Consider the following 22,816-nt stretch of genomic DNA (forward strand, 5'->3'; position numbering starts at 1 on the left):
CTATAGCCTTACTATACTTCATGTCCAAAAAATGCCTTACTATAGCCTTGCTATACTTCATGTCCAAAAATGCCTTACTATAGCCTTACTATACATCATGTCAAAAAATGCCTTACTATAGCCTTACTATACTTCATGTCCAAAAAATGCCTTACTATAACCTTACTATACTTCATGTCCAAAAAATGCCTTACTATAGCCTTACTATACATCATGTCCAAAAAATGAAAAAAATGCCTTACTATAGCCTTACTATAAATCATGTCCAAAAAATGAAAAAAATGCCTTACTATAGCCTTACTATACTTCATGTCCAAAAAGTGCCTTACTATACTTCATGTCCAAAAAATGCCTTACTATAGCCTTACTATACATCATGTCCAAAAAATGAAAAAAATGCCTTACTATAGCCTTACTATACTTCATGTCCACAAAAAGCCTTACTATAGCCTTACTATACATCATGTCCAAAAAATGAAAAAAACGCCTTACTATAGCCTTACTATACTTCATGTCCGAAAAATGCCTTACTATAGCCTTGCTATACTTCATGTCTAAAAAATGCCTTACTATAGCCTTACTATACATCATGTCAAAAAATGCCTTACTATAGCCTTACTATACATCATGTCCAAAAAATGAAAAAAATGCCTTACTATAGCCTTACTATACTTCATGTCCAAAAAATGCCTTACTATAGCCTTACTATACATCATGTCAAAAAATGCCTTACTATAGCCTTACTATACATCATGTCAAAAAATGCCTTACTATAGCCTTACTATACATCATGTCCAAAAAATGAAAAAAATGCCTTACTATAGCCTTACTATACTTCATGTCCAAAAAATGCCTTACTATAGCCTTACTATACATCATGTCAAAAAATGCCTTACTATAGCCTTACTATACATCATGTCCAAAAAATGAAAAAAATACCTTACTATAGCCTTACTATACATCATGTCAAAAAATGCCTTACTATAGCCTTACTATACTTCATGTCCAAAAAATTCCTTACTATAGCCTTACTATACATCATGTCCAAAAAATGAAAAAAATGCCTTACTATAGCCTTACTATACATCATGTCCAAAAATGGAAAAAAATGCCTTACTATAGCCTTACTATACATCATGTCAAAAAATGCCTTACTATAGCCTTACTATACTTCATGTCCAAAAAATGAAAAAAAAGCCTTACTATAGCCTTACTATACATCATGTCCAAAAAATGAAAAAAATGCCTTACTATAGCCTTACTATACTTCATGTCCAAAAAATGCCTTACTATAGCCTTACTATACATCATGTCAAAAAATGCCTTACTATAGCCTTACTATACTTCATGTCCAAAAAATGCCTTACTATAGCCTTACTATACTTCATGTCCAAAAAATGAAAAAAACGCCTTACTATAGCCTTACTATACTTCATGTCCAAAAAGTGCCTTACTATAGCCTTACTATACATCATGTCCAAAAAATGAAAAAAATGCCTTACTATAGCCTTACTATACTTCATTTCCAAAAAATGCCTTACTATAGCCTTACTATACATCATGTCCAAAAAATGAAAAAAATGCCTTACTATAGCCTTACTATACATCATGTCAAAAAATGAAAAAAATGCCTTACTATAGCCTTACTATACTTCATGTCCAAAAAATGCCTTACTATAGCCTTACCATACATCATGTCAAAAAATGCCTTACTATAGCCTTACTATACTTCATGTCCAAAAAATGAAAAAAACGCCTTACTATAGCCTTACTATACTTCATGTCCAAAAAATGCCTTACTATAGCCTTGCTATACTTCATGTCCAAAAAATGCCTTACTATAGCCTTACTATACTTCATGTCCAAAAAATGAAAAAAACGCCTTACTTTAGCCTTACTATACTTCATGTCCAAAAAATGCCTTACTATAGCCTTGCTATACTTCATGTCCAAAAAATGCCTTACTATAGCCTTACTATACATCATGTCAAAAAATGCCTTACTATAGCCTTACTATACTTCATGTCCAAAAAATGCCTTACTATAGCCTTACTATACTTCATGTCCAAAAAATGCCTTACTATAGCCTTACTATACATCATGTCCAAAAAATGAAAAAAATGCCTTACTATAGCCTTACTATACTTCATGTCCAAAAAGTGCCTTACTATACTTCATGTCCAAAAAATGCCTTACTATAGCCTTACTATACATCATGTCCAAAAAATGAAAAAAATGCCTTACTATAGCCTTACTATACATCATGTCAAAAAATGCCTTAATATAGCCTTGCTATACTTCATGTCCAAAAAATGCCTTACTATAGCCTTACTATACTTCATGTCCAAAAAATGCCTTACTATAGCCTTACTATACTTCATGTCCAAAAAATGAAAAAAAATGCCTTCCTATAGCCTTACTATACTTCATGTCCAAAAAATGAAAAAAACGCCATACTATAGCCTTACTATACTTCATGTCCAAAAAATGAAAAAAACGCCTTACTATAGCCTTACTATACTTCATGTCCAAAAAGTGCCTTACTATAGCCTTACTATACATCATGTCCAAAAAATGAAAAAAATGCCTTACTATAGCCTTACTATACTTCATGTCCAAAAAGTGCCTTACTATAGCCTTACTATACTTCATGTCCAAAAAATGCCTTACTATAGCCTTACTATACATCATGTCCAAAAAATGAAAAAAATGACTTACTATAGCCTTACTATACATCATGTCAAAAAATGAAAAAAATGCCTTACTATAGCCTTACTATACTTCATGTCCAAAAAATGAAAAAAACGCCTTACTATAGCCTTACTATACTTCAAGTCCAAAAAATGAAAAAAAAATGCCTTACTATAGCCTTACTATACTTCATGTCCAAAAAATGCCTTACTATAGCCTTACTATACATCATGTCCAAAAAATGAAAAAAATGCCTTACTATAGCCTTACTATACTTCATGTCCAAAAAGTGCCTTACTATACTTCATGTCCAAAAAATGCCTTACTATAGCCTTACTATACATCATGTCCAAAAAATGAAAAAAATGCCTTACTATAGCCTTACTATACATCATGTCAAAAAATGCCTTAATATAGCCTTGCTATACTTCATGTCCAAAAAATGCCTTACTATAGCCTTACTATACTTCATGTCCAAAAAATGCCTTACTATAGCCTTACTATACTTCATGTCCAAAAAATGAAAAAAAATGCCTTCCTATAGCCTTACTATACTTCATGTCCAAAAAATGAAAAAAACGCCATACTATAGCCTTACTATACTTCATGTCCAAAAAATGAAAAAAACGCCTTACTATAGCCTTACTATACTTCATGTCCAAAAAGTGCCTTACTATAGCCTTACTATACATCATGTCCAAAAAATGAAAAAAATGCCTTACTATAGCCTTACTATACTTCATGTCCAAAAAGTGCCTTACTATAGCCTTACTATACTTCATGTCCAAAAAATGCCTTACTATAGCCTTACTATACATCATGTCCAAAAAATGAAAAAAATGACTTACTATAGCCTTACTATACATCATGTCAAAAAATGAAAAAAATGCCTTACTATAGCCTTACTATACTTCATGTCCAAAAAATGAAAAAAACGCCTTACTATAGCCTTACTATACTTCAAGTCCAAAAAATGAAAAAAAAATGCCTTACTATAGCCTTACTATACTTCATGTCCAAAAAATGCCTTACTATAGCCTTACTATACTTCATGTCCAAAAAATGAAAAAAACGCCTTACTATAGCATTACTATACATCATGTCAAAAAATGAAAAAAATGCCTTACTATAGCCTTACTATACTTCATGTCCAAAAAATGCCTTACGATAGCCTTGCTATACTTCATGTCCAAAAAATGCCTTACTATAGCCTTACTATGCTTCATGTCCAAAAAATGAAAAAAATGCCTTACTATATAGCCTTACTATACTTCATGTCCAAAAAATGAAAAAAACGCCTTACTATAGCCTTACTATACTTCATGTCCAAAAAGTGCCTTACTATACATCATGTCCAAAAAATGAAAAAAATGCCTTACTATAGCCTTACTATACTTCATGTCCAAAAAATGCCTTACTATAGCCTTACTATACATCATGTCCAAAAAATGAAAAAAATGCCTTACTATAGCCTTACTATACATCATGTCCAAAAAATGCCTTACTATAGCCTTACTATACATCATGTCAAAAAATGCCTTACTATAGCCTTACTATACATCATGTCCAAAAAATGAAAAAAATGCCTTACTATAGCCTTACTATACTTCATGTCCAAAAAATGAAAAAAACGCCTTACTATAGCATTACTATACATCATGTCCAAAAAATGAAAAAAATGCCTTACTATAGCCTTACTATACATCATGTCCAAAAAATGAAAAAAATGCCTTACTATAGCCTTACTATACATCATGTCAAAAAATGCCTTACTATAGCCTTACTATACTTCATGTCCAAAAAATGAAAAAAACGCCTTACTATAGCCTTACTATACATCATGTCCAAAAAATGAAAAAAATGCCTTACTATAGCCTTACTATACATCATGTCAAAAAATGAAAAAAATGCCTTACTATAGTCTTACTATACATCATGTCCAAAAAAATGCCTTATATACTTCATGTCCAAAAAATGAAAAAAAAATGCCTTACTATAGCCTTACTATACTTCATGTCCAAAAAATGCCTTACTATACTTCATGTCCAAAAAGTGCCTTACTATAGCCTTACTATACATCATGTCCAAAAAATGAAAAAAATGCCTTACTATAGCCTTACTATACATCATGTCCAAAAAACGAAAAAAATGCCTTACTATAGCCTTACTATACTTCATGTCCAAAAAATGAAAAAAACGCCTTACTATAGCCTTACTATACTTCATGTCCAAAAAATGCCTTACTATAGCCTTGCTATACTTCATGTCCAAAAAATGCCTTACTATAGCCTTGCTATACTTCATGTCCAAAAAATGCCTTACTATAGCCTTACTATACATCATGTCAAAAAATGCCTTACTATAGCCTTACTATACTTCATGTCCAAAAAATGCCTTACTATAGCCTTACTATACATCATGTCCAAAAAATGAAAAAAATGCCTTACTATAGCCTTACTATACATCATGTCCAAAAAATGAAAAAAATGCCTTACTATAGCCTTACTATACTTCATGTCCAAAAAGTGCCTTACTATAGCCTTACTATACTTCATGTCCAAAAAATGCCTTACTATAGCCTTACTATACATCATGTCCAAAAAATGAAAAAAATGCCTTACTATAGCCTTACTATACATCATGTCAAAAAATGAAAAAAATGCCTTACTATAGCCTTACTATACTTCATGTCCAAAAATGCCTTACTATAGCCTTACTATACATCATGTCAAAAAATGCCTTACTATAGCCTTACTATACTTCATGTCCAAAAAATGAAAAAAACGCCTTACTATAGCCTTACTATACATCATGTCCAAAAAATGAAAAAAACGCCTTACTATAGCCTTACTATACATCATGTCCAAAAAATGAAAAAAATGCCTTACTATACCCTTACCATACATCATGTCAAAAAATGAAAAAAATGCCTTACTATAGCCTTACTATACATCATGTCCAAAAAAATGCCTTATATACTTCATGTCCAAAAAATGAAAAAAAATGCCTTACTATAGCCTTACTATACTTCATGTCCAAAAAATGAAAAAAACGCCTTACTATAGCCTTACTATACTTCATGTCCAAAAAGTGCCTTACTATAGCCTTAATATACATCATTTCAAAAAATGCCTTACTATAGCCTTACTATACTTCATGTCCAAAAAATGAAAAAAATGCCTTACTATAGCCTTACTATACTTCATGTCCAAAAAGTGCCTTACTATAGCCTTACTATACTTCATGTCCAAAAAATGCCTTACTATAGCCTTACTATACATCATGTCCAAAAAATGAAAAAAATGCCTTACTATAGCCTTACTATACTTCATGTCCAAAAAGTGCCTTACTATACTTCATGTCCAAAAAATGCCTTACTATAGCCTTACTATACATCATGTCCAAAAAATGAAAAAAATGCCTTACTATAGCCTTACTATACATCATGTCCAAAAAATGAAAAAAATGCCTTACTATAGCCTTACTATACTTCATGTCCAAAATATGAAAAAAAAACGCCTTACTATAGCCTTACTATACATCATGTCAAAAAATGAAAAAAATGCCTTACTATAGCCTTACTATACATCATGTCCAAAAATTGAAAAAAATGCCTTACTATAGCCTTACTATACATCATGTCAAAAAATGAAAAAAATGCCTTACTATAGCCTTACTATACTTCATGTCCAAAAAATGAAAAAAATGCCTTACTATACTTCATGTCCAAAAAATGAAAAAAACGCCTTACTATAGCCTTACTATACATCATGTCCAAAAAATGAAAAAAATGCCTTACTATAGCCTTACTATACATCATGTCAAAAAATGAAAAAAATGCCTTACTATAGCCTTACTATACTTCATGTCCAAAAAATGAAAAAAACGCCTTACTATAGCCTTACTATACTTCATGTCCAAAAAATGAAAAAAACGCCTTACTATAGCCTTACTATACTTCATGTCCAAAAAGTGCCTTACTATACATCATGTCCAAAAAATGAAAAAAATGCCTTACTATAGCCTTACTATACTTCATGTCCAAAAAATGCCTTACTATAGCCTTACTATACATCATGTCCAAAAAATGAAAAAAATGCCTTACTATAGCCTTACTATACATCATGTCCAAAAAATGCCTTACTATAGCCTTACTATACATCATGTCCAAAAAATGAAAAAAATGCCTTACTATAGCCTTACTATACTTCATGTCCAAAAAATGAAAAAAACGCCTTACTATAGCATTACTATACATCATGTCCAAAAAATGAAAAAAATGCCGTACTATAGCCTTACTATACATCATGTCCAAAAAATGAAAAAAATGCCTTACTATAGCCTTACTATACATCATGTCAAAAAATGCCTTACTATAGCCTTACTATACTTCATGTCCAAAAAAATGAAAAAAACGCCTTACTATAGCCTTACTATACATCATGTCCAAAAAATGAAAAAAATGCCTTACTATAGCCTTACTATACTTCATGTCCAAAAAATGAAAAAAACGCCTTACTATAGCCTTACTATACATCATGTCCAAAAAATGAAAAAAATGCCTTACTATAGCCTTACTATACATCATGTCAAAAAATGAAAAAAATGCCTTACTATAGTCTTACTATACATCATGTCCAAAAAAATGCCTTATATACTTCATGTCCAAAAAATGAAAAAAAAATGCCTTACTATAGCCTTACTATACTTCATGTCCAAAGAATGCCTTACTATAGCCTTACTATACTTCATGTCCAAAAAGTGCCTTACTATAGCCTTACTATACATCATGTCCAAAAAATGAAAAAAATGCCTTACTATAGCCTTACTATACATCATGTCCAAAAAACGAAAAAAATGCCTTACTATAGCCTTACTATACTTCATGTCCAAAAAATGAAAAAAACGCCTTACTATAGCCTTACTATACTTCATGTCCAAAAAATGCCTTACTATAGCCTTGCTATACTTCATGTCCAAAAAATGCCTTACTATAGCCTTGCTATACTTCATGTCCAAAAAATGCCTTACTATAGCCTTACTATACATCATGTCAAAAAATGCCTTACTATAGCCTTACTATACTTCATGTCCAAAAAATGCCTTACTATAGCCTTACTATACATCATGTCCAAAAAATGAAAAAAATGCCTTACTATAGCCTTACTATACATCATGTCCAAAAAATGAAAAAAATTCCTTACTATAGCCTTACTATACTTCATGTCCAAAAAGTGCCTTACTATAGCCTTACTATACTTAATGTCCAAAAAATGCCTTACTATAGCCTTACTATACATCATGTCCAAAAAATGAAAAAAATGCCTTACTATAGCCTTACTATACATCATGTCAAAAAATGAAAAAAAATGCCTTACTATAGCCTTACTATACTTCATGTCCAAAAATGCCTTACTATAGCCTTACTATACATCATGTCAAAAAATGCCTTACTATAGCCTTACTATACTTCATGTCCAAAAAATGAAAAAAACGCCTTACTATAGCCTTACTATACTTCATGTCCTAAAAATGAAAAAAACGCCTTACTATAGCCTTACTATACATCATGTCCAAAAAATGAAAAAAATGCCTTACTATAGCCTTACCATACATCATGTCAAAAAATGAAAAAAATGCCTTACTATAGCCTTACTATACATCATGTCCAAAAAAATGCCTTTTATACTTCATGTCCAAAAAATGAAAAAAAATGCCTTACTATAGCCTTACTATACTTCATGTCCAAAAAATGAAAAAAACGCCTTACTATAGCCTTACTATACTTCATGTCCAAAAAGTGCCTTACTATAGCCTTAATATACATCATGTCAAAAAATGCCTTACTATAGCCTTACTATACTTCATGTCCAAAAAGTGCCTTACTATAGCCTTACTATACTTCATGTCCAAAAAATGCCTTACTATAGCCTTACTATACATCATGTCCAAAAAATGAAAAAATGCCTTACTATAGCCTTACTATACTTCATGTCCAAAAAGTGCCTTACTATACTTCATGTCCAAAAAATGCCTTACTATAGCCTTACTATACATCATGTCCAAAAAATGAAAAAAATGCCTTACTATAGCCTTACTATACTTCATGTCCAAAAAATGCCTTACTATAGCCTTACTATACATCATGTCCAAAAATTGAAAAAAATGCCTTACTATAGCCTTACTATACATCATGTCAAAAAATGAAAAAAATGCCTTACTATAGCCTTACTATACTTCATGTCCAAAAAATGAAAAAAATGCCTTACTATACTTCATGTCCAAAAAATGAAAAAAACGCCTTACTATAGCCTTACTATACATCATGTCCAAAAAATGAAAAAAATGCCTTACTATAGCCTTACTATACATCATGTCAAAAAATGAAAAAAATGCCTTACTATAGCCTTACTATACTTCATGTCCAAAAAATGAAAAAAACGCCTTACTATAGCCTTACTATACATCATGTCCAAAAAATTCCTTACTAAAGCCTTACTATACATCATGTCAAAAAATGAAAAAAATGCCTTACTATAGCATTACTATACTTCATGTCCAAAAGATGCCTTACTATACATCATGTCCAAAAAATGCCTTACTATACATCATGTCAAAAAATGAAAAAAATGCCTTACTATAGCCTTACTATACTTCATGTCCAAAAAAATGAAAAAAACGCCTTACTATAGCCTTACTATACTTCATGTCCAAAAAATGCCTTACTATAGCCTTACTATACTTCATGTCCAAAAAATGCCTTACTATAGCCTTACTATACTTCATGTCCAAAAAATGAAAAAAACGCCTTACTATAGGCTTACTATACATCATGTCCAAAAAATGCCTTACTATAGCCTTACTATACATCATGTCCAAAAAATGCCTTACTATAGCCTTACTATACATCATGTCCAAAAAATGCCTTACTATAGCCTTACTATACATCATGTCAAAAAATGAAAAAAATGCCTTACTATAGCATTACTATACTTCATGTCCAAAAAATGCCTTACTATACATCATGTCCAAAAAATGCCTTACTATACATCATGTCAAAAAATGAAAAAAATGCCTTACTATACATCATGTCAAAAAATGAAAAAAATGCCTTACTATAGCCTTACTATACATCATGTCCAAAAAATGAAAAAAATGCCTTACTATAGCCTTACTGTACATCATGTCCAAAAAATGAAAAAAATGCCTTACTATAGCCTTACTATACATCATGTAAAAAAATGCCTTACTATAGCCTTACTATACTTCATGTCCAAAAAATGAAAAAAACGCCTTACTATAGCCTTACTATACTTCATGTCCAAAAAATGAAAAAAACGCCTTACTATAGCCTTACTATACTTCATGTCCAAAAAAATGAAAAAAATGCCTTACTATAGCCTTACTATACATCATGTCCAAAAAAATGCCTTATATACTTCATGTCCAAAAAATGAAAAAAAATGCCTTACTATAGCCTTACTATACTTCATGTCCAAAAAATGAAAAAAACGCCTTACTATAGCCTTACTATACTTCATGTCCAAAATATGCCTTACTATAGCCTTACTATACTTCATGTCCAAAAAATGAAAAAAACGCCTTACTATAGCCTTACTATACTTCATGTCCAAAAAATGCCTTACTATAGGCTTACTATACATCATGTCAAAAAATGCCTTACTATAGCCTTACTATACTTCATGTCCAAAAAATGCCTTACTATAGCCTTACTATACTTCATGTCCAAAAAATGAAAAAAATGCCTTACTATAGCCTTACTATACATCATGTCCAAAAAATGAAAAAAATGCCTTACTATAGCCTTACTATACTTCATGTCCAAAAAGTGCCTTACTATAGCCTTACTATACATCATGTCCGAAAAATGAAAAAAAAACCTTACTATACATCATGTCCAAAAAAATGCCTTACTATAGCCTTACTATACATCATGTCCAAAAAATGAAAAAAAAATGCCTTACTATAGCCTTACTATACTTCATGTCCAAAAAAATGAAAAAAACGCCTTACTATACATCATGTCAAAAAATGAAAAAAATGCCTTACTATAGCCTTACTATACTTCATGTCCAAAACAATGAAACAAACGCCCTACTATACATTATGTCAAAAAATGAAAAAAATGCCTTACTATAGCCTTACTATACATCATGTCCAAAAAATTTAAAAAAGCCTTACTATAGCCTTACTATATATCAGGTCCAAAAAAAGCCTTACTATAGCCTTATTATACATAATGTCCAAAAATATATATCATGTAAATAAGCAGACACACACATACATACATACGTGTGTGTGTGTGTGTGTGTGTGTAAAATGCACACGTATATACTGTGTATATGGACACAGAAAGGAAGAATTGGACTTACTTTGAGTACAAAGCAGAAGTCCGTAGGTGCTTTATATTTGGCCTTGAAGTCTTTGCCGTAGTAGATGTTGACATTGTCAAACTGCACAAAGCAGACCAGGTCACGCGATGACTGAAATAAAATAAAAGTGTACTGAGACCTAGGAGTATCTTTGTTTTGTGTTGAACAAAACCTAACCTCTAACTCTTACCTTTGTCTTGCCTTTGGGTACGTAATAAATACCAGAGGCTCTCAACTGGAAGAGTCGCTGCTTCCACGACTTCTTCCCGTCCTCTTTGAGGTGAAGCACCCCCTCCAGGTCCGGCACGATGATGGACGTTCCGCAGAAGTTCTCCTGTGTGGATACAGTAGTTGAAAACGGGGCGATCACAGTTACGTGTAACGTTGGGAATCACCTGGATCAATATGGACTTGTCTTTGTCTTTCATGTCTTTCAATGTCCTTTTGTCCTTCTTCCACAAGTAGAAGGTCTGCAGGAGTAAAACAAAAGATGTCCGAGTTATGGTGCTGTTTTTATGCGTTTGTAAAAATAAATAAAATATAGACAAATAAAAAGAGACGTTTGATCACTTTTGGACTGGACTCACTTGGGGGTTTTTGAAGACCTCGTACTTTTCTTCCCTCTCTTGAAAGAGGATTTGGTTCTCACTGTCCCTGGTCCACGCTAAGAGGGGTTCCACCAGGTTTTCATGGTCCTCAAATGTGCGTTCTAGCAGAAGAAAAAGATTAGCATCACTGTAAACATGATCCAAATAGGAGTGTTTGGGATTACTTTAAAAAATATATATAAATAGTGTACAAATTTATCAATGTATTCCCAAATAAAGGCATTTCATCATGTTTTTTTATCCTGTGTTTTTTAAAATTGTCTATTCCACATAAGCAGAACGAATATGGGAAAGCCTCCAAAAAGTACAAACCCCCATGTTTGCAGAAAGGACTTTTAAACAGCACTAAATCTCCCCAAAAATCCATTAAGTACCTCCACCACTACCTCCCCTCTCACACACTTTGCACCGCAGACGTCCATCATGCCACCGTGCACGTTTAACTGCACTTTAGCAATTAGAGGTTAGCAGCACATGCTGGCATGGATAAATTGCTAACAGGGTTGCAGTCTTTATCGGGTGTTCTTAGGGTGATTAAACAGGGACGCTACGGGGAGGAGAGGAACACAGGCCTTTGAAGAGCACATGGCGGCGTGCATGGGGAACACATGGTCAAGCGTGGCTTTTGAAGGTAAAGCTAGCGGGGTGTTAACTCTGTGTTGATGGAGATTTCATGTCATATGTCTTTAGCTCTATAGAGAAAGCATCCATGATTCAAACCATCACCTCGAAGTACTTGAGGCCCATTCATTCAATGCACAAGCTTAGCTACTTTGAACTGAATGACAAAAAAAAAACACTTCCACACTTGCGGTGGCATGATAGGACAAAAAAAACAAATACAAAATCAAATACAGGAATGAAGTCATGAGATAAATGCAAATGCTGAAATTTTTTATGACAAAGCAAGGAAAAAAAAATCTAATTTAAGGTGAAAAAGTTGATACTAACAATATATACTTTTTCTGCATCGGTTGTGTCACAAAATGTAAAATATCAAAGTGACCCGCCCATCCTTTGATGATATCCTTTGATACTTTGTGTGGAAATATGAGGTAATAACTATAAAAGCAATCTTCACTCGCTAAATGTACTGCAAAAAAGGCCAGTAAGGATAATTCATAATGCCACCTACAGAGAACATGCTAACTCCTTATTTCTAAAATCACAAATACTTCAACTTGCTGATATAGTTCATCTTCAAACAGCTAAAATAATGCATAAGGCTAAAAATAACCAATTACCTAAAAATGTCATCCAATACTTCTCGACAAGAGATGATCTCGCCAATTCAAGAAACAATACAAGTAGTTGATGTTTGCTAAATACAAGGATGAAGAGTCTTGAACCAGTCATGATGTGCTATACATATCACTATATTGACACTTACTATGGTGCCCAATATTTAATTTAATTTAATTTAATTTAATTTAATTTAATTTAATTTAATTTAATTTAATTTAATTTAATTTAATTTAATTTAATTTAATTTAATTTAATTTAATTTAATTTTATTTTATTTTATTAAATTATTTTATTTTATTTTATTTTATAAATACAACAAAAAAACCTGAAATTACATTAGAAAGGCAGGAAGTGAACAAATTGTAAAAGTACCAGATGGAGGGGTAGGATTTAATGAGCTTTGCTTCTTCCTACTCCTTTTGGACATGTGGAACTGTGAACTGATTATGTGATGCATTCAATTGTAATCCGACGCATGTACAAATGAAAGAAAACCATTACCATTACCAAGATGCACACCACACGTGTTTCACTTCGCTGTCACGCGGAAATAGACAAGGACGTCGTATGATCTCAGTCCTCCCACCGTACACCCGCACGTCTGCGCTAAATTTACCGTCGCCATCTGTTTTAGCACTTCCTCTAACAATGTGATGATTAGGAAAAGTAATGTAGTGGAAGGCAAATATAATTCTACTGTACCCATACATCACCATCACAGTCATAGGAGCTTCTAATTAGAAGAGAATACTCTTAGTCATTCTGTATTCTGCTGCTGAAGCAGAAATACTTGATTGCACCGATGCTTCTCAAAGTTCTTCTAACGCCAATTACCAAATCAGAAATGTTTTTCTTTGCTCCCTCTGCTTCCAACATGTTGTTATACTTATACTCCCAGGTAATTGGCTTTGGGCGTACTTCCAGTATCATTTAAATAAGTATTTTTGTTGTTCTTCATGCGTACCACTAAATCAGGGGTGTCTAAACTTTTTCCATTAACGGCTGCATACAGAATGGTAATGGTTTTATTTCACTTTAACGTGCATCAGATTACAATTGAATGCATCACATAATCAGTTCACAGTTCCACATGTCCAAAAGGAGTAGGAAGAAGCAAAGCTTATTAAATCCTACCCCTCCATCTGGTACTTTTACAATCAGTAACTGTTACATTTGTTCACTTCCTGCCTTTCTAATATAATTTCTTTTTTTTTTTGTTTTGGTTTTTTAAAATTAAATTAAATTAAATTAAATTAAATTAAATTAAATTAAATTAAATTAAATTAAATTAAATTAAATTAAATTAAATTAAATTAAATTAAATTAAATTAAATTAAATTAAATTAAATTAAATTAAATTAAATTAAATTAAATTAAATTAAATTAAATTAAATTAAATTAAATAATATATGTATACTGTAATATATTATTTTATATTGGGTACCATAGTAAGTGTCAATATAGTGATATGTATAGCACATCATGACTGGTTCAAGACTCTTCATCCTTGTATTTAGCAAACATCAACTGCTTGTATTGTTTCTTGAATTGGCTCATCATTGTGCATTGTTTGAGGGTCTTACTCAATCCATTCCATAGTTTGATTCCACATACAGAAATGCTATGGCTTTTTAACATAGTCCTAGCATATAAGTGTTTCAAATTTAGTTCTTCCCTTCTTCTCCTGCTTGTCTGCAAGACGGACTCACCCAGTTGCAGCTCCGGGTTGGTCTCACACAAGCTCCAGTCCACGTTGCAGTCGCAGTGCGTCTTCTCAAAGAGGTTGTCCAGAACCTTGCGGACGCTTTGCCTCTCGTCCACCATCAGCGTCTTGGAGCTGCCGTCGTTCATGCGGACTTTCACCACCAGCTGTGGCAGAAAATAGACTTTTTTTGTTATTTTGAATGTTTCCGTGATTTGCTTACTTGATTTGAGATGCTTACCTTTTTCACTTTAGCTTCTTTGAGCTTCTCCAGAGCGAGCTTGATTTTATCTGCCTTTATCTGGGCCTCAATTTCCTCCTGAGGACAGCAAACGCAAAAGACATCAAGCACTTACTAGTGTACTCCTATGTCACAAAAGTGACTTTTTAATGAGTAATATGCGTATGTATGTGCAGTAAATATGACAAAAACTATCATCCACACAAATTAAAACTATTCTTTGCATATATGTAACAGTGGTGCTCTTATGTGTGACGAGGTCAGGACCCTGCTAAAGCAATAAGCCTCCATCCGGCTTTACTTCTCCAAAAGTGCCACCTTCTCCACCTCCTCATAGTCTGCATGAGTGTGATCCCTTCCAGACCACCGAGCACCAATGAGCTTACCCTTCTTCCCTCCTCCACAAAAGCAGAAATGAATACGCTGCCGTTTTTTGTTGCAACTAAGACTCACAACCGACTTGTTGTGACATCACTTCCTCTTTTGGCTTGAGGAGTTCTTGCGGTTTTTGAGTTTTAACATAAAAAGATGTCTCCTCTACTCACCATAGAAGGTTTAGCGGCCTGAGGAGGAGGTAAAGGTGAGCTGGTGGAGGAGGTGGGTGTGCTGACGTTGCTGCTAATGGAGCTGATGGAGGATGGCGGGCGGGGGCTCGGCTCCTGAGGTGGAGGCGGAGGCTGGGGCAGCGACGGTGCCTTGAGACCCTGGATTTCTGCCGCCAGTTTCTCCTCGGTGGCACTGAGGTCGGCCACCAGGTCGGCCATGAGGGCATCCAAGTCGTTGTCCTCCAGCTCATTGAGGGACTCTAATTTGGGAGAAAGAGTCGGCTATGAGAAACACTCCATGAAGCTAAGAAGACAAAAGAGTGAACATTTAAAGTCAAATGTGTGTGACCTTGTTTTATCGTTACTGCTTCTTGTTTTACCAGCCAAGAGGCGAACGTTGAGTAATTAGGCCGAGCGCAAAGATTTCAATCTTTGTCGGAACTCCTGCTTTGAACGAGTGCCAAACAAAGTCTCTTGCTCTGAGCCGAGCCACAAATACGAGTTACAGTCCATTTGTCTGTTCAAAGTACAAGCTACACTCGTGTACCTCATGGGGATAATTACTGGCCTTCACGCTTTGAAAGCTTTTTCATTACAGTATATTTTGTCAGGGGACAATACTATGGAAGTGGATATACTTTACAGCATTGCTGGTGGGAGTGCACGCCTTAAATCTTGCATTGTACTTTATTTTCTGTTATTTTGCACTACCTCCAACTCCAATTCAGATTGTCTTTTCATGATGTATACGATTTTTAAATGGAAAATTAAATACATAAATAATGCTTGTAAAGAAGTATAGGTTTAGGTAGCTGGCAACACAAGTGAGTACCAAAATAAATGTATCGAGAGTCAAAACATTGTGGTGGTAACGTCATAGTTTAGGGATGCACGAGTGCTGCTAGCACTGGGCAACGCTAAATATGGACATGGAAAACATTTAGACATGTTTCACTCGCACTCACATCTTCACTCGCTAAATGTACTACAAAAAAGGTCAGTAAGGGTAATTCATAATGCCGCTTATAGAGGACATACTAACTCCTTATTTCTAAAATCACAAATACTTCAACTTGCTGATATAGTTCATCTTCAAACAGCTAAAATAATGCATAAGGCTAAAAAATAACCAATTAGCTAAAAATGTCATCTAATACTTCTCTACAAGAGAGGAGAAATATGATCTCAGGGAAGAAGTACATTTGAAACACTTATATGCTAGGACTACGTTAAAAAGCCATAGCATTTCAGTATGTGGAATCAAACTATGGAATCTCGTGCCTTGTACTTCGGTACGTGACAAAAATAAAATAAAAAAAATCATAAATAATAAATCAAACTAAATTAGGAAAGCAGGAAGTGAACAAATGTAACAGTTACTGATTGTAAAAGTACCAGATGGAGGGGTAGGATTTAATAAGCTTTGCTTCTTCCTACTCCTTTTGGACATGTGGAACTGTGAACTGATTATGTGATGCATTCAATTGTAATCTGATGCATGTTCAAATGAAATAAAACCATTACCATAAGTTTCATGTGATATGCAGTCATATATTTACACAGCAATAGAAGCTGCACACGGACTACTCTAATACTGACATTAATGTTTATTGTCCTCTAATTAGTATATGTAAATGTGTACTTTGACTAACAACAACAAATATGGCGTCACCATTAAGGTCTGTGAAACCGATGGAGAGGTTGACCTCCTGGTTAGCGTTGGGGATGGGGGCAGGCGTTCCTACTTCTTGTTCAAGACTCTGCAAGGAGAGGAGAAGCAGTCAGTTTGTTTACAAAAAGTGTGTGTGTGTGTGTGTGTGTGTGTGTGCTAATCAGCAACACATTGCAAGTGCCCTGAAATGCAGACTGAGCTCCAAAGTGCTGCCAGACTATTCTTCCATGTGTTTTCAGGTAGCGCGCTTGGCAGGGTTCCTATGTGGGGGATCTTATCGGGAGCTACCATTTTCATATATGCTGCAGAATGTTGTGTTGTATGCTAATGTATTAGTGTAACATCTCAATATACCTGGGTCAGGAGGTCCATCTCCCCCAGCAGGTCGCTGAACATAGCGTCAATGTCGTCCATCTGTTTAAAGACACAAGAAAAATATGTAAAACTGTAGCGTATATGTATATATCATATAGTATATATCATAGACAGTGTATGGAGGAATGTGTGGAATGAGGAGACCAAATCCATGATCATGAACCAGACAAATTCAACACACACGTGACCCTACTAACAATTCCCTTTATAACCCGCAGGCATGTTTTTCCTACTCGTCTTCCCCGTGCAGGCTTGTTTTGTCTTGCTGAACTAAAGAGAGCACGTAGAATACAGCAGAATGTTTGAGGGCCGGCTTGCAGGTCTCCACTACCCGGACCCACTTCCAAAGATGCAAAACAAAAGAAGCATCACATTTTATCCAAGTACTCTTTGATTCCATAAATTGTTCCGATTACTTCTTTTGTACGTTGAACAAGTTAATAAAGTTATTAAAAGGTGACTGTTTGACCTCGGAATGGGGTCTTTATTTCCATAAAATAGTTTTGGCGCTACCTCATGAACACATTATAATGGGACTATCTGGTGGTTATAACATTATAACCGCTATTATTAACTGCTTAATCATACAAACTGGTTTGTCAGAGAAGAAGAAAAGGTAGCAGGAAGGACTAGGGTGGCCTATTTAGAGTATGAAATTGTTCTTAACAAGCTGCTGAGGGCCCCTATTAGGCAGCCTAGCATACTTGCATGGCATCTAACTCGCTTTTAATCTCCCATGGAATCCATAAAAACTACACCATATGCAAAATTAGACACATTCCCTCCCAGCTACAATTCCCTTTGGGAAATACTGAAGTAATTTTCCCCATAAGACATAAAGGATTTTTCACTAAGCAATCCAAACCAAAAAGGCATACTTCAAACTTCATAAATAAGATGGATGTGTTATGCTAACAATGCAGTTTTCCCCACAAAAAGTGTTCGTTTTATAGCAATAGAAGGTCAGTGAAAAATCACAGTCTTCCACTGAGTGTACTACATTGTGTACTAGCTTCTCTACATTGTGTACATGTTCCTCATATATACATGGCATAGTGTGTATTTTGTGTTGCTGTCAGGCCCCTCCACGCCGCCGTTTTCACACCAATGCTTCTTCGCCTCTGGAGAGGAAGTGGTAATTTTTTTTCTATTGATTTTGCAATGTTGTCACTGGAAAAGGAAATGACGACATCGGCAGCAGCCTGCATAAAAACTTTTATCATCACGTGGGGTGGTGCTTAACACTTAACACCCGCCGACCACGCGGCCACATTTGTGTCACCTTTTGCAAAAAAAGGAGGGTAAAATGTGTTAAAGCTGACTCCCAGTCATGGTGGGAGAATTTGACCTTACAAAACAGAAGAGGGAAGCTAAAATGACTAAGGTTCATTTTTTTTACCTGTATCTTTAAAAGTCTGATTCCAATATTGCAGCCAATACCGATCAATATGATATCGTTTACACATAATGTAGTGAGGCTCGACGTGCTCAGTGATGTGTTTAAACCCAACACTACTGACTCTTTCCTGCTACGGTCGCTGACATTTCGCTGTCCTATGAATGTTTCTCACATGGCAGATGTGTCAAACAGCGATGGCTATTTCGGGAAGCTGTGATCTTCAAATTTGCGATGAGATTTGTCGTATTAAACTTCCCCGGTTCTGTGCCACAACCACCTTTGTGCATGACAAGTGACAAACATTCAGAATTTAACAAAAAAACACACCTACTCCTAGCTAGCTAGCTAGCACATGCTATTATTATTGTGATCACATGGATTCTGCATGGTGCAGAGTCTGGAATGGTCTACTTGTATGGAGTTCTGGTTTAAAACCCAGGCCAACCCTATTTAAAAGTAACATGTAGAACACAAACACAGAGTTTTACAGAAGATTGCAGCTTTTCATAAGGCCAAGTTCATGATAACAGATTTATATTTATGGAATCCGCAAATGTGAACTCTTTAGGCATGAAAATAGAAAGCAGGCAGCTCCTCCCTACATCAAAAAAACATTCTGAAGCCAACTGGCACTCCACTACAGAGCTTTACTTGTACATCAGGGGTGTCCAAAATGCTGCCTGAGGGCCATTTTTGGCTGTCAACTGAATCTTGATTGGCCCTTTGCATATTGGAAAATTAAATGACTGCGCTGTATTATTAGCGTACAAGGCTCATTTCATCGTAAGCTATATTTTGTACGTTACAAAATGTAATGTACATGTGATTTGACCTCCTGAACAAAATCTACAAGAGAGAGAGGTCCGTTTGAGTTATAAAGCAGCTTGGAATGAGAGCATAGTATACACACACACACACACACACACACTAATGCCTTATCACTGTACACCAACCTAGTAAAACTTTCTCATTGGTATGAGCGTCAACACTCACCTTTTCCAAAGTGTGTATATTCAGTAAATATAATACAATGGATGTGTATGTATCCACCAGTTGTCAAGAAAAAAGCGTCCCGGACATGAGTTCCAGTGAAAAAGAAAGATATCCAGTAGAAAGTTGAGCCGTTATAGAGCTTTTAGGGTGTGTTGTCGAACGCCGCATCTGCTTCTTTCTTTTGACAACCTCTTCCTGCTTAATGCGGAAGTTCAGGTCCAGACCTGCTGCTCGCATTCCTGATCACGACTTTCACAATGTGTCTTGTCTGGGCCTACCACCCTACCAACACATACACACACACACCCCCTACAGAGTCCAACCACGTTCAAATTTCACCTGTGAGGTGACGTGAGTTGACATGAGCAATGGCAGTGTTGCTGTTAATCATTCAACTCTGTGGAACATTGATTTACAGCACACACACACAAAGGGCGTGCCAAGACTGGATGCCCACACCATCTCATTGTACTACACTCTACTCTTTAGTACTATGTTTTGTTTTGTAACTGTAAATAATTTGTGTAACTGGCCAAGAAGCATGTGCATGGAATTTTTAAAAGGCATTGTGGGAGACAAAAAGTCATTAAAATCATGAAAAACTAAACAAATATGAAATATGTCACTTATTTTTGTTATACCACAAGGAAGACGGAGCCCTGCTAGTGCTTCAAACAACACCGTTGCGTTAGCTGCTACAAAAACAATAGCGCTGTAGCTCGGTTAATATACAGGTCAGTTATGGAAATGCAATTCACTGTTGGCGTTTTTTTTTTTTGTTAGGACAAAGTAGCTGTGTCCCAAAGATGTGCATTTAGATCATATCTCGTAAAAAAGTAAAAAGTTATGATGGCATCTACTACACAGAGTTAGAACGACAAGCTACAGGTAGTCCCATTATAATGTGTTTATGAGAGGGGGGTCCTATCTATGTTGGTCCATTCCAAATAAATGAATGTACAGTCGTCCCTCGCTATATCGCGGTACAAATATCACGTCCTCACTGTATCATTTTTCAAAAAATGGTCACTGTTTCATGGTTGTCTATTAGTCAAAAGTATTGAAATACAAGTTTTACATTGTGTAGTATTCTGGCCACTAGGAATCAGTAATACTGTTTCATAGTATTACTGATGCCTAGTAATGTAGTCTAACGTCATGACGTTAGACTACATTACTTTTCACACTGCTTGGAGACTGACTATCGAGCTAGCAGAGCCGAGCCCACATGCCATGGCTGAGATCAGGGGAAAAAAGGTTCTCCTCTCATTTTGTGTGGAAGTGGTAAGTTTTGGCTTTTTTGTCCTACTTCCCCTCTCTGTTTAAAACACTAAGTTCAGAATTATTGAATTGGAGAGGCTAAGTAATTAGCTCAGCAGCTTGCTATGCTAGCGGCAGCCATCTTTGGAATAAAGAAAAGAATATCAGGAGTTTAAAAGTGACTAGGTTATTTTTTCATGTCTACCGGGGTCTAATAAGGTTAAACAAACAAACAGGTTTCCTGTGCTCTAACTACAACATCACGCTAGGTTAGCCTATTCACTGACTGCTCACACAATGATCGCATCTGTAGCAAACTCACACATAGTTGGTGTGTAGCGAAGCCTTTTTTTTGTCCTGAGAGCGCCAAATAAATCACTTTGCCCTCTGAACTTAATAGCTACATCTGTACGCTACAATACAAGAGCCGTATCACCAATTCTGATATGGATGGACTGTCCATTGACTAATACACACATATAACATGGGAAATGGGAGTATAACCTGCAACCTCAAGTCATCATGTTACTGGTTTGGGGCCCTGCCCCCACTTCAAGCCAGACCACCCTGTGTCTCAATATGGTGAAATGCTGGCGTTAAACATCACCCCGAGAGTCTCCAAAAGGCCTTTCAGGTCTTTTGTGATAAATAAAGCAGACAGCAAAGGTGCAGGCGTGCGTTCCGACCACCATCATTTCCTCCATTAGCTTACCGCCAACACCTCGTAGAACATTTCTCCACTGTACCCTGAGATATATAGACAGCAAAGAGGGTGGTCTGCACAGTGCGAGCTCCTTCGTCCTCATTGTAGAGTTATAAGGTTAGGATGGTTTTCAAAGCAGTCTAGCAGCCTGCAGAAGCCCACATGGTGATCATGGCTGTGAGGTTGCATACTTTAGGACCATTAGTCATGTAAGAACACCTGGATATAGCCTTTTTTTGTCTTTTTACGGGGGCTTTGCTGCTTTCAAAGAAAACGCAAAAGCGATAATGACAAAAACAGCAGGGAGCGCGCAAGACAATACGGCGTCTGTCAAAGTGTCGCTGCCGTGATGGGAAACGTAAGGTGACTAAAGTCAAGTCGGTGAATACCATACAGAAAGATTTCTGCATTTTATGACTTTTTCTTATGCGAAAACTTCACAATCTTGTGTAGGGGTGCAACATGTACCAAGCAAGAGTAAATTTCATTTTTTTTTTAAATGCACGGAGTAATTTCTTACGTCCTCCAAGCATGGTTCCACAAAAGCAGACAAAGTAGAGCGGGTGCAAGCTTTGCATTCCAGCCTTGTGCCATAGTTGGACGAGTTGTTGGCCGTGTCCACACAAGAGGACTCGCTCGTGTTGACAAGACCAGCGCAACACCGCCGTCTCCAGGGTTGAGGACCGACAGCTGTCTCAACATGTAGACTTTGCTAAACACAAAAAGGAGAGAAAAGGAAGTTTAAAATGTGCAATTTAAAAGGGGCACAAGGTCACAGGAAAGTAAACAACGGGCAAAATGGAAAGACAACAAACTGTCACTCAACATAATAAATTAAACAGTGGTCTTATTTTGAACGCCAATTTCCCCCATACTTGGACTTTTAATCCATTGTATTATGTAAGGCTAGCTAGGGCTATTTATTTTATCAAGCTAATTATCAAATCAATTGTTAAACTATTTGACTTAGCAAGCTATTTACCAGAAAT

The 22,816-nt window shown here is 35.4% G+C and overlaps 1 protein-coding gene across 4 annotated transcripts in view; it reads right to left on the reverse strand.

Annotated features, from left to right (window-relative positions):
• Nucleotides 1-22,816, reverse strand: part of apbb1ip (amyloid beta (A4) precursor protein-binding, family B, member 1 interacting protein) — a 34,109-nt gene that overhangs the window by 10,351 nt on the left and 942 nt on the right. For 3 of the 4 annotated variants that reach the window (XM_058060614.1, XM_058060612.1, XM_058060615.1), the window contains exons 3-12: nucleotides 22,348-22,539; nucleotides 17,452-17,511; nucleotides 17,098-17,185; nucleotides 15,426-15,685; nucleotides 14,881-14,958; nucleotides 14,647-14,806; nucleotides 11,672-11,793; nucleotides 11,480-11,554; nucleotides 11,275-11,418; nucleotides 11,085-11,195 (exon numbers count right to left, since the gene is read on the reverse strand). In XM_058060614.1, coding sequence (XP_057916597.1) covers nucleotides 11,085-11,195; nucleotides 11,275-11,418; nucleotides 11,480-11,554; nucleotides 11,672-11,793; nucleotides 14,647-14,806; nucleotides 14,881-14,958; nucleotides 15,426-15,685; nucleotides 17,098-17,185; nucleotides 17,452-17,511 — 1,098 coding nt within the window. In that variant the 5' untranslated portion in view covers nucleotides 22,348-22,539. Of the gene's footprint in view, nucleotides 1-11,084; nucleotides 11,196-11,274; nucleotides 11,419-11,479; nucleotides 11,555-11,671; nucleotides 11,794-14,646; nucleotides 14,807-14,880; nucleotides 14,959-15,425; nucleotides 15,686-17,097; nucleotides 17,186-17,451; nucleotides 17,512-19,864; nucleotides 20,305-22,347; nucleotides 22,540-22,816 lie in introns of those variants that run through there. The other variant, XM_058060613.1, reaches the window with a different exon arrangement.

The sequence above is a fragment of the Doryrhamphus excisus genome, chromosome 21 (assembly GCF_030265055.1).
Source record: "Doryrhamphus excisus isolate RoL2022-K1 chromosome 21, RoL_Dexc_1.0, whole genome shotgun sequence".
Lineage (NCBI taxonomy): Eukaryota > Metazoa > Chordata > Actinopteri > Syngnathiformes > Syngnathidae > Doryrhamphus > Doryrhamphus excisus.